The sequence below is a fragment of the Anabrus simplex genome, chromosome 6 (assembly GCF_040414725.1).
Source record: "Anabrus simplex isolate iqAnaSimp1 chromosome 6, ASM4041472v1, whole genome shotgun sequence".
NCBI classification, from domain to species: Eukaryota; Metazoa; Arthropoda; class Insecta; order Orthoptera; family Tettigoniidae; genus Anabrus; species Anabrus simplex.
In genome coordinates this window covers 131,291,664-131,307,078 of record NC_090270.1, presented here as the reverse complement: position 1 = coordinate 131,307,078, position 15,415 = coordinate 131,291,664, and the positions used below count along the sequence as shown (strand labels likewise).

General features: G+C 39.0%; 1 protein-coding gene across 1 annotated transcript in view; it reads right to left on the bottom strand.

Moving 5' to 3' along the window:
• Nep2 (Neprilysin 2) overlaps positions 1-12,712 on the bottom strand; it is a 150,332-nt gene extending 137,620 nt beyond the window's left edge. The window contains exon 1 of the mRNA XM_067149927.2: positions 12,591-12,712. Coding sequence (XP_067006028.2) covers positions 12,591-12,610 — 20 coding nt within the window. The 5' untranslated portion in view covers positions 12,611-12,712. The remainder of the gene's footprint in view (positions 1-12,590) is intronic.
• Between the last annotated feature and the right edge of the window lie 2,703 nt (positions 12,713-15,415).

Sequence of the window (15,415 nt, the reverse complement as noted above, 5' to 3'; positions counted from 1 at the left end):
AACCGTAAAAGCAGTTAGTGAGACGTAAAGCCAAAAATATTATTATTAATTACTTTACACAATGAGAAAAATACATCAGAGCTTAGTGATAAATAAAGTTTAAACACGGTATTTTAAAATATATGGATTGGTTCTCGAAAATCTGGACAATTTGCCTCCCGTATATTTTTTGCTGGGGCAACGGGACACTTTAGAGAAATAAGGGGAAATTCTATAAAATAAGGGACGTCTGGTCACCCTGTTATATAATGAAAATTGATCGGAGGGAGTTTCATGAACGAATACTTGTTTTGCACGTGCCATACGATATAAGTAATGATTAACGTACCCCACTGTGGGTGGGGGCGGTAGAATAATACCCACGGTATGCCCTGCCTGTCGTAAGAGGCGACTAAAAGGGGCCTCAGGGGCTCTGAATTTTGGAGCGTGGGTTGGCGACCACGGGGCCTCAGTTGAGTCCTGGCATTGCTTCCACTTACTTGTGCCAGGCTCCTCACTTTCACCTTTGTCATAAGACCTATCTGTGTCGGCGCGACGTAAAGCAACTAGCACTTTCATCTATCCTATCCGACCTCTCTTGGTCAACTCTTGTTCTTTTCCGACCCCGATGCTATTAGGTTTGCGAGGGCTAGGGAGTCTTTCATTTTCATGCCCTTCGTGGCCCTTGTCTTCCTTTGCCCGATACCTTCATTTTTCGAAGTGTCGGACCCCTTCCATTTTTTCTCTCTGATTAGTGTTATATAGAGGATGGTTGCCCAGTTGTACTTCCTATTAAAACAATAATCACCACCATTACCACCTGATTAACGTACGCAGAGACGTATTTAGGCTACCTGAATTGAAAACTGTTAATATTTAATATGGCACATGTGTAACATACAACAAAAATTTCTTTCTTTGAGCCATTGTCATCAATTCTATTACTTTTCGACTTCTAAACACCTTAAAAATAACATTTAAATAGGCTATTTTGATAAGTTAAATGAATGAATCGTATATTTACGTGTAAATTACACTGGAATTTCATGATCTAGGGGTGTCTTTATGATACTTTTTTCTTAATCATTCTCTTTTACTAGAAAATTAATAATAATTATAATAATAAAATATGTTTAATGTCCCTTTAATTGCAATAGATTTTAACAACCGCTAGAATGCCATAATTTTACCCTGAGAATGAGTCCTTTAACGTATCATTGAATCTACAACAACAGGTTTGGCACATTTAAGCACTATTAAATGTCAACCTTCTGCACTGGAATTCGACGCCGCAATCTTGAACATAGAATACCAACTAAGTTACGAAGCCATTTGAGGGATGCATAATTGACAAGGCTGTTGGACCAGATGGTATCTCACATCCCCTCCTAATGAACTGTTTGGATATAATCACTCCGGTTATAGCTCACCTGTATAATTTCTGTTTACAATCAGGAGTATTTCCAGCTGTATGGAAAATGGCCAATATAAGACCTGTTCCTAAAGTTCCTTCTCCTCAAAAATTTGATGATTTCAGGCCAATCAGTATTTTGTCAATATTAGGTAAAGGATTAGAAAGGATTGTTTACCAACAACTCACTTCGTATTTAAATACTCATTCTATACTTAACACATTTCAGTCTGGTTTTCGAACAGGCCATAGCACTACGACGGCACTTCTCAAAGTCACCGATGATATCAAGTTTGCAATGGACAGAAAGGAACTAACGCTTCTGGTATTATTCGATTTAAGTAAGGCATTTGATAGAGTTCATCATGACCTCCTTCTGACTAAATTACGCACAATGGGCATATCTCTATCAGCTCTCTCTTGGTTTGAATCGTTCTTGAAAGGGAGATCTCAGCGTGTAGTATTTGACAAACAAAATTTTTCTAAGTGGTCTAGTGTGCATTCTGGCGTCCCTCAGGGTTCCGTGTTGGGTCCCGTTTTGTTTTCGCTGTATATAAACGATCTGCCTGGAGTTTTACGCTACACGAGACATCATATGTATGCCGATGATTTACAGATCTATTACCATTTTCCTGTGAATCGTGTTGTCGAAAGTATTAGTAAAATAAATCTAGATATAGACAGACTACATCAATATACACTAAATCATAATTTACTATTAAATGAAAACAAAACTTTAGCTATTTTTCTAGGATATCGAAGAAACTTATCAAATCTTTTCAACAGGGACATTCCTCCAGTAATTGTAAACGGTTCTGTAGTCAAGTATCAGGAATGTGTTAAGAATTTAGGTATTCTAATGGATAACACTCTGTCCTGGACCTTTCATGCCAAGCACTTGGTCAAGAAAGTGTCTGGCATATTGCATCAGTTTCGACGAAACTTGCCGTATCTTCCTTTCTCGGTGAGAAAGATGCTGATCCAAACTATGGTATTTCCTATTTTAGATTACGGCGCTGTAATTTACAGCGATATCTCTGAGAAATATAATAGCAAACTCCAACGTATTCAGAATGCCTGTGTTCGATTCGTCTTCAATATTCGTAAAGACTGTCACGTAACATCTTACTACAAAGCCGCAGAGTGGTTGAAACTCAGGGATAGACGATCATACTCAGCTGCTTGTTTACTTCTGAGAATTTTAAAATCTAATGCTCCCTCATATTTGACCAAGTCCTTTGTTCAGATGAGTCAAGTGCACGACAGGGACAATAGGTTTACAGCTAACACCCTTCAGGTTCCACAGCATCGTACGGTAAAGTGCAGTAAGTCGTTCATTGTCACCGCCTCTCAATTATACAACGATCTTAAACTATATGAAATTCAGCAAAGTAGTGTTGGAACTCAGAAAAAATATCTTAAATACCGCTACCTTTCCACTTATTAAGCCATGTAAATGAATTTTCACCAAATTAATTAAATAGTACGAAATATCATAATCCCCTAGATACATTTTAGATGCTCAGTTTTACTCTTAATTCATCCTCGGCTTTAAAATTCTTAGGTTTCTGTTTCGTCTTCTGTTCCTTGTTAGTATAGTGTATGTTTATGAAATGTTAAAGTATTATTGTAACCTCCTAGATGTTTAGTTTTTAATCTTATTCTTATATCCTCAGTAGGAAAATGTATCTTACGCTTTTTATGTATTCTTTCATTAGATTTTGTATGTTAGGTGATACATTTAAGTTAAAGTGGCAGTTAGTTACAGCCAAAGGGACCTCTGGTCCTACTTGTAATTAACTTTAAATAAATATATTTCTATTTCTATTTCTATTATGGTTTATTATGACTGCTGCACTGTAAATCTCAGCGATAATCTAATTCTTGCGGATTTATGCAGTTCCATTCGCCAGAGTTTCTATGTGCAGCCTGAAATGCTTTCGTGACCTGCTTTTCGAACTTCGCGAGTCACGTTTTAGAGATTAAGCTTCCTACGTGTGGAATAATTTGGTTCAGAATGTGGTGTGAATAAGACGTAAAAAGATATGTGAAATCTCACTTTCTGAAGGAAAGTTCCAGCCACTCATGCAGAGGGTCACGAACTGAAAGTGAGAACTGCGTTTCTGAACTAAAAATACTTTCGATGAGCTCCATGAATGAGTTTTTCAGTATACACAATTTAGTACACAGGGATGCTGTTCACAAAACTCCAGGTCTGTTATATCGGCACCCGTAACAATGTGTATAAAATCCTGCATTATAGTGACCGGCATTTTCTATTTCAATAAAATATTGTCATCATCATCATCATCATCTGTTTACCCTCCAGGTTCGGTTTTTCCCTCGGACTTAGCGAGGGATCCCACCTCTACCGCCTCAAGGGCAGTGTCCTGGAGCTTCAGACTCTTGGTCGGGGGATACAACTGGGGAGTATGACCAGTACCTCGCCCAGGCGGCCTCACCTGCTAAGCTGAACAGGGGCCTTGTGGAGGGATGGGAAGATTGGAAGGGAAAGGCAAGGAAGAGGGAAGGAAGCGGCCGTGGCCTTAAGTTAGGTACCATCCCGGCATTCGCCTGGAGGAGAAGTGGGAAACCACGGAAAACCACTTCCAGGATGGCTGAGGTGGGAATCGAACCCACCTCTACTCACTTGACCTTCCGAGGCTGAGTGGACCCCGTTCCAGCCCTCGTACCACTTTTCAAATTTCGTGGCAGAGCCGGGAATCGAACCCGGACCTCCGGGGGTGGCAGCTAATCACGCTAACCACTACACCACAGAGGTGGCCAATAAAATATTGTTCGTGATATTTTAACTGTTACTAATAATGTTATTGATTTTATGTACTGTACCACTAATTTTGCGATGGCGGAAATTTTGTCCCGCAACATTTCTTTAACGTGCTCGTAGATCTACCGACAGGAGGTGAGTATATTTGAACACCTTCAAATACCACTGGACTGAGTCGGGCTCGAACCTGCCAATTAGGGTTCGGATAGTAAGTTTTTTTTACCGTTTGAACCACTCAACCCGGCATTTTAATACCATCGTATAGTTATAATTGTACCTGTTCAGTTAGAACTAATGAATTTTATTCTAAAGATTGCATGACATTTCTTGTTGGGTTGCTTTCATGCGGTAATTTCTTCACCATACTCTTTTATTGAAACTCTCAAGTATTATTTCATAAATTTTCTTTCGCCAGTGGCAGTCACATATTCTTATGTAGTTATAGGGAACGTATACTTCCACAGTGGTAGGTGTTCCATTCGGATATCCGAGGTTCGAATTCGTGTTCTGACTATAGGCATCCCTGGTATCGTTTCTCCAGTTCTTATTTCGCTTTAATTTCAAGCAAATATTGCTATAGTGCCTTTTCCAAATCCAACTCCACAGATAGATATGCCTTTGCTGGCGAGACCTAGTGTTTACAGTGCACTATATCTTATAATATGGGTTAGAGACTTTCACTGATCTGTCTCAGTCTTATACTTGGCTTTGACAATATGAAAGCTACTGAGGTATGAGCGATGCCAGTAATGCCATTCCTTATGCAGCCAGACCCAGCTATGAACGGAGTGAAAATGTTGCTTGTAGAGTGGTTAGTGCATACATTTCAGTGGGTTTGGCAGACTGATATGTAATAGCAACTTCTGGCTCAGTGAGGAAAGGAACGGGAAACTACCTCACTCCTCATTTCCATCGTACGCTTCTTCAATAATGCCTAGGCGATCTATGACAGCTAATGGTTGAGTTGTTGAGGATGCAACCAGCCTTCGGGCTAAGGACTGAACATTCATACAAATATTAGACATAGTAATAGGTTATCACGCACAATGAATGCACGTAGTTAATGATTACAAAATTGGCTAACACTTCAAACAATAGCATTTAAACGTTATTCTCCATCTCCTGCAAATCCTGTCATTCCACTCCCCCCTCGCCCCCACCGCCACATTTTTTAAAAACACTTCCATTATCATACAAATTTTTTATATCATCGTGATTATAGTCACGGATATCTAACTTCACATGAAAATCAAACCACAGCGACTTGACTTTTCGCTTGAAAAACTACATGGATTGGCCGGGATTCGAACCATCTTCACCTTGGTGAAGAACCAGTGGTTATAACACACAGATAACACGCCCTCTTTTACCTCCAAATAGTTGCAAGGTTTGTGCCTTATTCCAAGGACCTGAGCACGTTTTCTAGTTCTGAACCTAAACAATTACGGCTACAACATTGCGACAGGAATAATAATAATAATAATAATAATAATAATAATAATAATAATAATAATAATAATAATAATAATAATAATAATAATAATAATAATAATAATAATAATAATAATAATAATAATTGTACCGGGAGGTACACCTCCACTCCGCTAATTTAAAATGTGCGCCAGTTGAAACTCCTCTGCTGGAGGAAGTCTGAACTTTATCTACGCTATTAATTCTTTACCTTCTCAGAAGATGTCACCACGTGGAAAATTTTGAGTTTTTGAACTGTGTCATTTTTGATGTGTTTTTGTTTCGCTTGAAGTAAGAAGTGTGAACTTTCTCTTCTAGAGGACACTACTGAAGATCAACAATAGTGCACCCTAGTGCGGAGTCAAAGAACTATTTTGTTGGAGAAATTTTTATTTCAAATGTTTGTTTCTTGCTAAATTTCTTTCTGTTATTGTTTAAGTTGGCTGTATACCCCTCTTTTCCCCCTTGTTTTAGATTTATCCAATCCCGAATTTCTTTTAGTAATTTCCGACCAATCCGATGTATCTTCCCCCATCTTGGATATGTTTCTGTACCCTAGCCAATAAAGTAATTGTGGGCGGGTGTATTCATTCCCCTAACGCCTAGAAACTTCCGCGAGAGGATTTAAACTGCTGAGTTTAGGGTCTCCGGGCCACTTCTGTTCCATCTTTCAGTGTATAAAGTACATAGCAGGAGGCGGGAAGCGCCTCTTTCCTCGGCAGCGGTCATCAATAAGGTAATGGCCGATTAATAAATTCTTTCTTTGCTAGCTCAGCAGTTTAACTCTCGGGGCGGGTGCGAAGCGTTCCTCCATGTAACCTTTTCCTAAAATGTAACGATCTTTTCTTCTATTCTCTTTTAAGCTGCATATTGGGATAGAGAGTGCTAACCCTCTCGAGCTCCCACTCACATTGTCTTGAGGTGAACTTATTTTCTCAACCTATTCTTCGTTAAGGTAAAACAAATTGCTCTTTTCTAAAGTCACCTCGGTAGTATGGGATTAGCCCTTGCATTAGTGGCCTAGAGCCAGATTAGGGTTTTAAAAACAAGTGTATTAGGAGTGCAAGATTGCCTCCTCTCAAATTGTTATTTTAGAGGTCATGTAATTGCCCCTTTTCATTTAATAGACCTCAGTAGGTTGGGTATTGTACCCCTGTGTCTATGTCCAGTGAGGACAACTTGAAGGTGGAGTTTGGTGTGGCCTGGGAGAGGCTTAAATTTTGAGAGCGAGTGGCTCTTTTGAAAATTAAGTGTTGTATGCCTCGTGGAGGCTTTTCTGTGTAATTTGGAGCAAGGGCTCCTAGGTATGAATGGGGTTTTCTGCCCCTCTGTTAAAACTCGTGTTTGGGGTAAAACTGAGCTGATTGCCCAAGCTGTGTAAAATCAGGGCGCGAAGCCCAATTCCTGTAAATATTGTAACTACCCTTTTTGACTTGCTACTTTGTACCTGCCATGCTTGTTATTTCTTGTTTTTGAAAAGAAAATATAACCTTGTTAAATTTTAAATTAATTTTGCTTTCGTAGCTGGAGACCTATTCACACCCGCACCTTCTTTCACCTCTACCTACCACGGAAAAACTCCGTAACAACAATAATAATAATAATAATAATAATAATAATAATAATAATAATGTCTCCGTAGGGTGTAGGGTAGGTTTTCTTCTTCTAACCCGAGAACCCCAGGTTCGATTCTCGGCTTCTCCTAGGATCTTAATGCTCATGTGATGGTTGGATGGTGCCTACTCCACCTCATGGGTAAAGTTGAGGACCTATCTGATTGGATGCAGTGAACCTGGTAATCATAATTAACCTATACATCTGAAGGAGTCAACGCACTGAACACGTGCCATCTCAATATCTACAGGCCATTTGGTTAGGCAATAGCTGTTTTAAGTGGCCAAATTCCTTCTAAAACCCGTACGACCCAAGGCTTGGTTAGATTTAGTTAATAATAGGACACAAACACAATTATACATTAAGAAATGATATTCTGAGAAGCTAATCGATCTGAATGACCGCAGTTTTAAGGAAGTAATAATAATAATATTAATAATAATAATAATAATAATAATAATAATAATAATAATAATAATAATAATAATTGGTATTTGATAGGGTGTATGTATACCTGTGATTATATAGCTTTAGGACCGATGTAGATTTATTCTAGTTTAAATTGTACCGAAGTAAAACATGGGTAATAACAAGCTCAGAGAGAAAGAGAATAGAAGCTTTTGAAATATGGTGTTACAGAGCAATGCTAAAGGTAAGATGGGTGGAAGGAATCACGAATGAAGAGATACTGAACGAAACTAGTGAGAGGAAGACGATTTGGCAAGATTTGACAGGAAGAATAGAATGAGAGAGGAAACATGTTGTGACATCCAAGACTTGTTCAGTTGGTTTCTGGAGGAAGTGTAAGTGATAAGAACAGTAGAGATAGATCAAGGCATGAATATGACTGACAGATTAAAGCGGATGTAGGGTGTAGTAGTTACGTAGAAATGAAGAGGTTAGCACAGGATAGGGTGGCTTGGAGAGCTGCACATCCAACCGATCTATGGACGGATGACCCACACACATTTTATTCCAGCGACCTTGTTATTCTACAGATAGTAGAGTGGAGTGTTTTAAATACTCTTTAATGACTTGGGACTGACTCTAACAAAAATTTATTGGAAATAAATAAATAAATAAATAAATAAATAAATAAATAAATAAATAAATAAATAAATAAATAAATAAATAAATAAAAATGAAAATCCACAGCCTGTTTCCAGTCATTCGACTGGGTCAGGAATGGAATGGATGAAGCCCCATATAGCGGTGAGGATAGGAATTGTGCTAGCTGCCGAAGCCTGTCGCACTCCTCTGGAGCAATGATTAATGAATGACAGATGAAATGAAATGATATTGGAGAGTGTTGCTGGAATGAAAGATGATAGGGAAAACCGGAGTACCCGGAGAAAAACCTGTCCCGCCTCCGCTTTGTCCAGCACAAATCTCATATGGAGTTACCGGGATTTGAACCACGGAACCCAGCGGTGAGAGGCCGGCGCGCTGCCGACTGAGCCACGGAGGCTTTAAAAAATAAATAAATAAATAAATAAATAAATAAATAAATAAATAAATAAATAAATAAATAAATAAATAAATAAATAAATAAATAAATAAATAAATAAATTCAACACTATATTCCCCGTTTATACGAGGTCGGCGGCGCATTCAGGCTTGAGGATGGATGCCCTTCCTGGTGTCACACAAGGGTCTTACTGAAAATCCAATCTGAAGTCACCGGTATTTGAACTCCGAACACTTTAGGAGACCACTGTGCTAGTGTACTATCCTAAACATTCTTATACTTATTTCAGGTATTTCTAGAGTCGCTAGAGTCATCCTGCTCTTCCAGATGCCTCGTGATTTTTCAGGAAAACGTGTCAATCAAGCATTTACCGGGATTCGAACCTCGGCCGACTGGGTGGAAAGTTACCATGCATGCCATTAAGATAATCATGTCCCAATAAATAAATAAATAAATAAATAAATAAATAAATAAATAAATAAATAAATAAATAAATAAATAAATAAATAAATTTGTAAAATCACTGAACGAGTAGGAATGAAATCTTCATTAGCGGAATTACTCGTTCTACACAGGGTTTAAATCTGTCACAACACAGGGAAAGCCACGGGAAGAGGTATGAAGGCTACCAAGCAGCATACAAATGAACTTATGTAGCAACATTCGACCTATCAACCCTACCAAATGGTATAAAATTTCACTACACTGACCGGCAAAATTAATGGATCACTTGAATTTTCAAAGGAAAAAGCATGTTGAATTGTGAAACATTTGTTTTATTATTTCATTATTGTCATAAAAAAATTATCTTGGTAACGTTATCTGTCTGTTATTGTATAATAACAACAACCCGCGAACTATCGCTTTGAAACATTTCCCACTTTTCGTGATTTTACTCCCTTAGTTTTAGCCATTGGTGGTTCAATTTTTCAAATAGTTTTCCTACCTGTTACTTATGATCTAAGATGAATCTCCTAACTATAGTCCGACTCGTTGGCTGAACGGTCAGCATACTGGCCTTCGATTCAGAGGGTCCCGGATTCGTTTCCCGGCAGTGTCGGGGATTTTAACCTTAATTGGTTAATTCCAATGATACGGGGGCTGGGTGTATGTGTTGTCTTCATCATCATTTCATCCTCATCACGACACGCAGGTTGCCTACGGGAGTCAAATAGAAAGACCTGCACCTGGCGAGCCGAACCCGTCCTGGGATATCCCGGCACTAAAAGCCATACGACATTTCATTTTTCCTAACTATATTTCAACCTCATCGATTTAATAGTATCTATGTGACGAGGGAGTGGTAGTTTGTACATACTCGTATGTTTACACAACTGACTAGCTTCCACAGGAAACAACAATGTCATAAATGGCTGAAATCCTCCACGAATACACAAGCGACTGCTCGGTTGTTGTTATTATTATTATTATTATTATTATTATTATTATTATTATTATTATTATTATTATTATTATTATTATTATTTCTGTAAAGCACGTTCACTTCCTTAATGCACGATCGTGCGTGTAGAATTGCCTTCACATAACATCTTTCGTTCCCCGGCTGCGGGGGAAGAAAGGAGGTTTATGACGCAGCATTCATATGACTTTCATGAGATTCATAATGCCTGTACCGGAAACGACTTCTTTTAAGAACCCGCTATAGTAGGTACACGTGGGAGCCCATACAGGCTGTGTGCTCTCGAGCAGTTGACCATTAATTGAACTCGATCACGTGTCTCTGATCGATACCGGTCAATGTTCTTGCGGGAGTTTAAGCTATCGCATAGCATGTTGAGAGAAACACACTAGTATAGTGTATTTTTAGGTGTTTAGTGTGACAATTTTTCTACATTCTTTTAGCTTCGAATAATCGATTCCATGTACAGTAGTAACACAGACTACATGCAAAGCTCATGAATGGTAATCGCACCTTTTTCCTTTCAGCATACATTAAATAAGAAAATACCACAACACAAAGACTAAACTGCAGCGAGAATACATCGGAAGAATTTTAATGGTTATGGAGCATACTAATGAGGCATAAATAGATAAACTGATGAGTGAGCATGCCTGTGCTTTTACCTCGGACCACCATTGACTCCGAGTAACAATATTCATAACTTACTGTCATAATTTTACTTATAAAACAATTAGGGTAGAAATACCGGAGCGTTCGCCTCTGTGATGTAGTGGTTCGTGTGTTTAGCTGCCACCCTCGTAGGTCCGGGTTCGATTCTCGGCTCTGCCACGACATTTGAAAAGTAGTACGAGGGCTGGAACGGGGTCCACTCAGCCTCAGGAGGTCAACTGACTAGAGGGGGAGGGGGTTCCATTGCCACCTAAGCCACCCTCGAAGTGGTTTTCCGTGGTTTCCCAATTCTCCTCCGACAAATGCACGGATGGTACCCAATTTAAGGCCACGGACACTTCCTTCCCTTTTCTTTGCCTATCCCTTCCAATCTTTTCATCCTGCACAAAGCCCCTGTTCAACAAAGCAGGTGAGACCGCCTGGGAAAGGCACTGGTCCTCATGTCCAGTTGTATCCCCGACCAAATGTCTCACACTCCAGGACACTGCCCGTAAGGCTGGCCATCTCTGAGTCAATATTATTATTATAATTAATAATAATTAATTAATAATAATAATACCGGGACAATATTCTCTATTTGTTAGTGGCCTGAAGTCTCTTGAATTAAAACGGTATTAGTCTATATGTGGAAGATAGCAGATTAAACGTACGGTACAGCTTCAACTGACACGTAAATTAAATGCCATTCGTATTAAGTTATTGTCAATTATCAGCCCAAAACTTTCGTTGTATCTTCCTAGTTAAGCTGATTGATAAGAAGTGAATCTGAGGGAATGAATGTGGTTATTTTGCTTTTTCGTTCTCTTTCTTCAAGACTGCAATTTTCTGTAGTGAATTGGTATCGAACCAAAAGAACCTAAATGGATCACTCAGAAGGCTGTGGTCGTTATTCAGGAAGAAAGTTCAAGATATTATTATTACTATTATTATTATTATTATTATTATTATTATTATTATTATTATTATTATATTCTTTACTATTAAGTGATACCTTTCAGAATGAGGTGAATTTAATTAAAGTGAAATCAAATATACAATTCAGAAAGCGTAATTATATTCCATTTTGAACACAAAATCTTCTTGCCAAGGAGGTACTTATTCCTTAAAATAACAATCACTGCGAGTTTACGAGCGTATGATGCAAAATATTGTAAAAATAATGCATGTTTAACAATATGGAAACATTGTTGTACGGAAATCTTTCCTTCGTTACTGCTCATAAGATCAGCTATTTTGTAATGAAAAATTAAAAATGAACAAAATACTGGTAAAAGTTTAAAAATAAACACCTTTCATAATTACATCTCGTAGTGGTGAGATGTGCAAGGGTTATTCTGAAAGAAAACATCACCTATAAGTGTGCTCTGTTACGAACAGGTACTGAACCCGCGAACTCCAGCGTACAGAGCTAGATGTTCGCCAATCGTTCAGCTTCAACTATCGTGTATTTGATAAAATTGTTCCTTGATTCGGCGATACTTCTTTTCACAAACCAATGCTGATAACGTCATCACCCTTATCTCAGATTTGCAAAGCAGATAAGAAATCGCAGGTATTCTTGTTAAATATTACTCTTTCTCATCAATTAAAAATAACATTCTTAGCTTAAAAGAAGAGGGTATTATATCACTTATTCATAAACATGCCTAATAATAAAGTTTATCGACTATTTCGGTTCACAAAGCAAACACAATTCGTCGTTGAATTACGATAACACTGTATTAACAAATAATCTAATGGTCGAGAGACAAAGAGTGAAGAGACTTACTTAACAACGGTGTCCTGCATGTTGTTGCCGTTCAGAAGGTAAACAAGGTAGGAGCTAACTCACTTGATGACTGTCTGCTTCATACTGGCTGTCACGCTGAGGAGCTGCTGGTAGTATTCACCGCCTGGCCCGCTCACAGCCAATGGCAGCGCGCCATTCCCACCCCACTCCCATCACAAAACCACCACCAGCTCTTAGAGGCGGCGGGGATCGAACCCGGAAATGGGGAGAAGAAGACCGAACACGAGGAGCAATAATTCGACCTCATCAAAGTCCAGTCTTAGAAAGCGATCCTTGTGTGGCTGGCTTATTCTCCTGTTTTGTGCCGTGAGAAGTGACCCAAATATTACCTGATGTTCTGGTATTTGCGTTCTATTAACCATGTACTTAAAATAGCTCTTCAGCTGCAAGCAGTAGTGAAAAGTAAATCTCAATTCACAGATCTTTAACATAAGAATCAATCTTCATTATAAGCCGTTAAGCCTTTCAGCGGTCAGTCTGCAAGCCTCAGTGAATTTACTAAACGCTGCCACAATCCTCTATTTGTAACTAGTTCTTTGGCCTCATTTAGTTCTATACCTCTTTATCTTTAAATCGTTAGCAACTGAGTCTAACCATGGTCGTCTTGATCTCCCTCTACTTCTCTTACCCTCCATAACAGAGTCCATTATTCTCCTCGGTAACCTATCCTCCTCCATTCGCCTTACGTGACCCCACCACCGATGCCGGGTTATGCGTACAGCTTCATCCATCAACTTCATTACTAAATTGGCCTTTATCTCCTCATTCCGATTACGCCCTACCCCCTTCCATTGTTCCCACCTGCTTGTACCAGCAATCATTCTCGCTACCTTCATGTCTGTTAGTTCTAACTTATGAATACGACCCCGTATCTTCTACGACGGCCAGTTTCTGTGCGTTTGAGTGTACGTCTACATCAGAGATGATTGCACGGGTTTATTTATTTATTTATTTATTTATTTATTTATTTATTTATTTATTTATTTACGCAGTTGCGATCAACAGTATTCTGTAAGAAGGGAGTCAGCTTCCGGACGAAACTGTCTTTACATCGATCTGTTTTCAGACCAACTTTACTTTACGGAGTCCCGCCCCGCGGTGTAGTGGGCAACGCGTCCGCCTGTCACCCGACGGCCCCGGGTTCGATTACCAGCCGGGTCAGGGGCTTTTAATTGTAAATGATTAATATCCCTGGCCTGGGGACTGGGTGTTTGTGTCGTACTTAACGTTCCTTTCCTCACTTTCAACACTCTACACTTCCGCAATTCCAGTTAGACGCAGGTTCATATCATATGGTGCACGTAGGGGCAAAAGATCTCTGTAGGTCGACAGCCAGAACAAATAGCATTTAAAAAAGTACGTTACGGAAGTGAAAGCTGGGTGGATTCAGGATATCGTATCGTTGAGGATGAGGAGAGATAATATTTTATGTGGCATGTTTTTACGACCGGATGCCCTTTCTGACACCTACTTCAGTTTAGGAGCTAATGAAGATGAAATGAATGAGGGGGAATGAAATGAGGTAGGGAGGTGGAAGGAATCGGCTGTGACCTATGCGTAGGAACTGTCTTGGCATTTGCCTGGAAGGGAAAGTAGGAGACCACAGGAAAACCATTCTCATGACATCTGACGGTGGGATTCGAACCCACTCGCCTCTTGAATGCAGAGCTGGTCTCCATAGCCGTAGCACGTTAATACGCGTAGCCACTTCGTTCAGTAAATAAATAAATAAATAAATAAATAAATAAATAAATAAATAAATAAATAAATAAATAAATAAATAAATAAATATTCTTCTTTTTCTACTATCACCACTTCTCCCACACCTGTGGGATCGTTGGTGCGAACTGTATCACAAATGTTGATTTGGTCCCGTTTTACGGCCGGGTGCCTCTTATGACGCCAACTCTATGTGGAGGGATGTAATAACTATTGCGTGTTTCTGTGGTGGTTTGTAGTGTGGTGTGTTGTCTGAATATGAAGAGGAGAGTGTTAGTACAAACACAAACACCCAGTCGCAGAGGCAGGATAATTAATCAGACGCGATTCAAATCCCAGACCAGGCCGGGAATCGAACCCATGACCCTCTGAATCGAAGGCATCAACGCTTATTGCGTTAATTCAACCAGCCTCTGATCATTAGCTAAGCGCCTCCACAATCCTCCGTTTGAAACTAGCTCTGTGGCCTTGTTTAGTCCACGCCCCTTATAATTCAATCGTTAAAAAGTGAAGTCTAACCATCGGCACCTTGGTCTCACTCGGCAGTACTTCTGACTATGCCATGTCCATTATTTTCCTAGGTCAATTATTCTCACCCCACCCATTTCGCCTCTCATGTACCCTTCATCAAAGCACATTTAAACGTACAGCTTCATCAGTCGATGAATAGTTTATAAATAAATAAATAAATAAATAAATAAATAAATAAATAAATAAATAAATAAATAAATAAATAAATGTATATATATAAAATAACTTGTCCTGACTGACTGACTGACTGACTGATTCATCATCGCCGAGCCAAAACTAATGGACATAAAGAAATGATATTTTGGGGATATATTCATATTAAGATGTAGGTGCTCGCTAAGAGAGGATTTTTGGATATTCCTTCGCTAAGGGGGTGAAAAGGGGGGGTGAAATTTTAAAATGAGTGTATGTGTATCTCAAAAGTTTAAACGTTTACAGATGTAAAAATTGGTATTTAGAATCTTATTTAAAAATAAGGAAACACGTATTTTTTGTTTTCAGAAAATCCCAATAGGAGGGGTGAAAAAGGGTGAAAATGGGGAAAAATGGGTTGA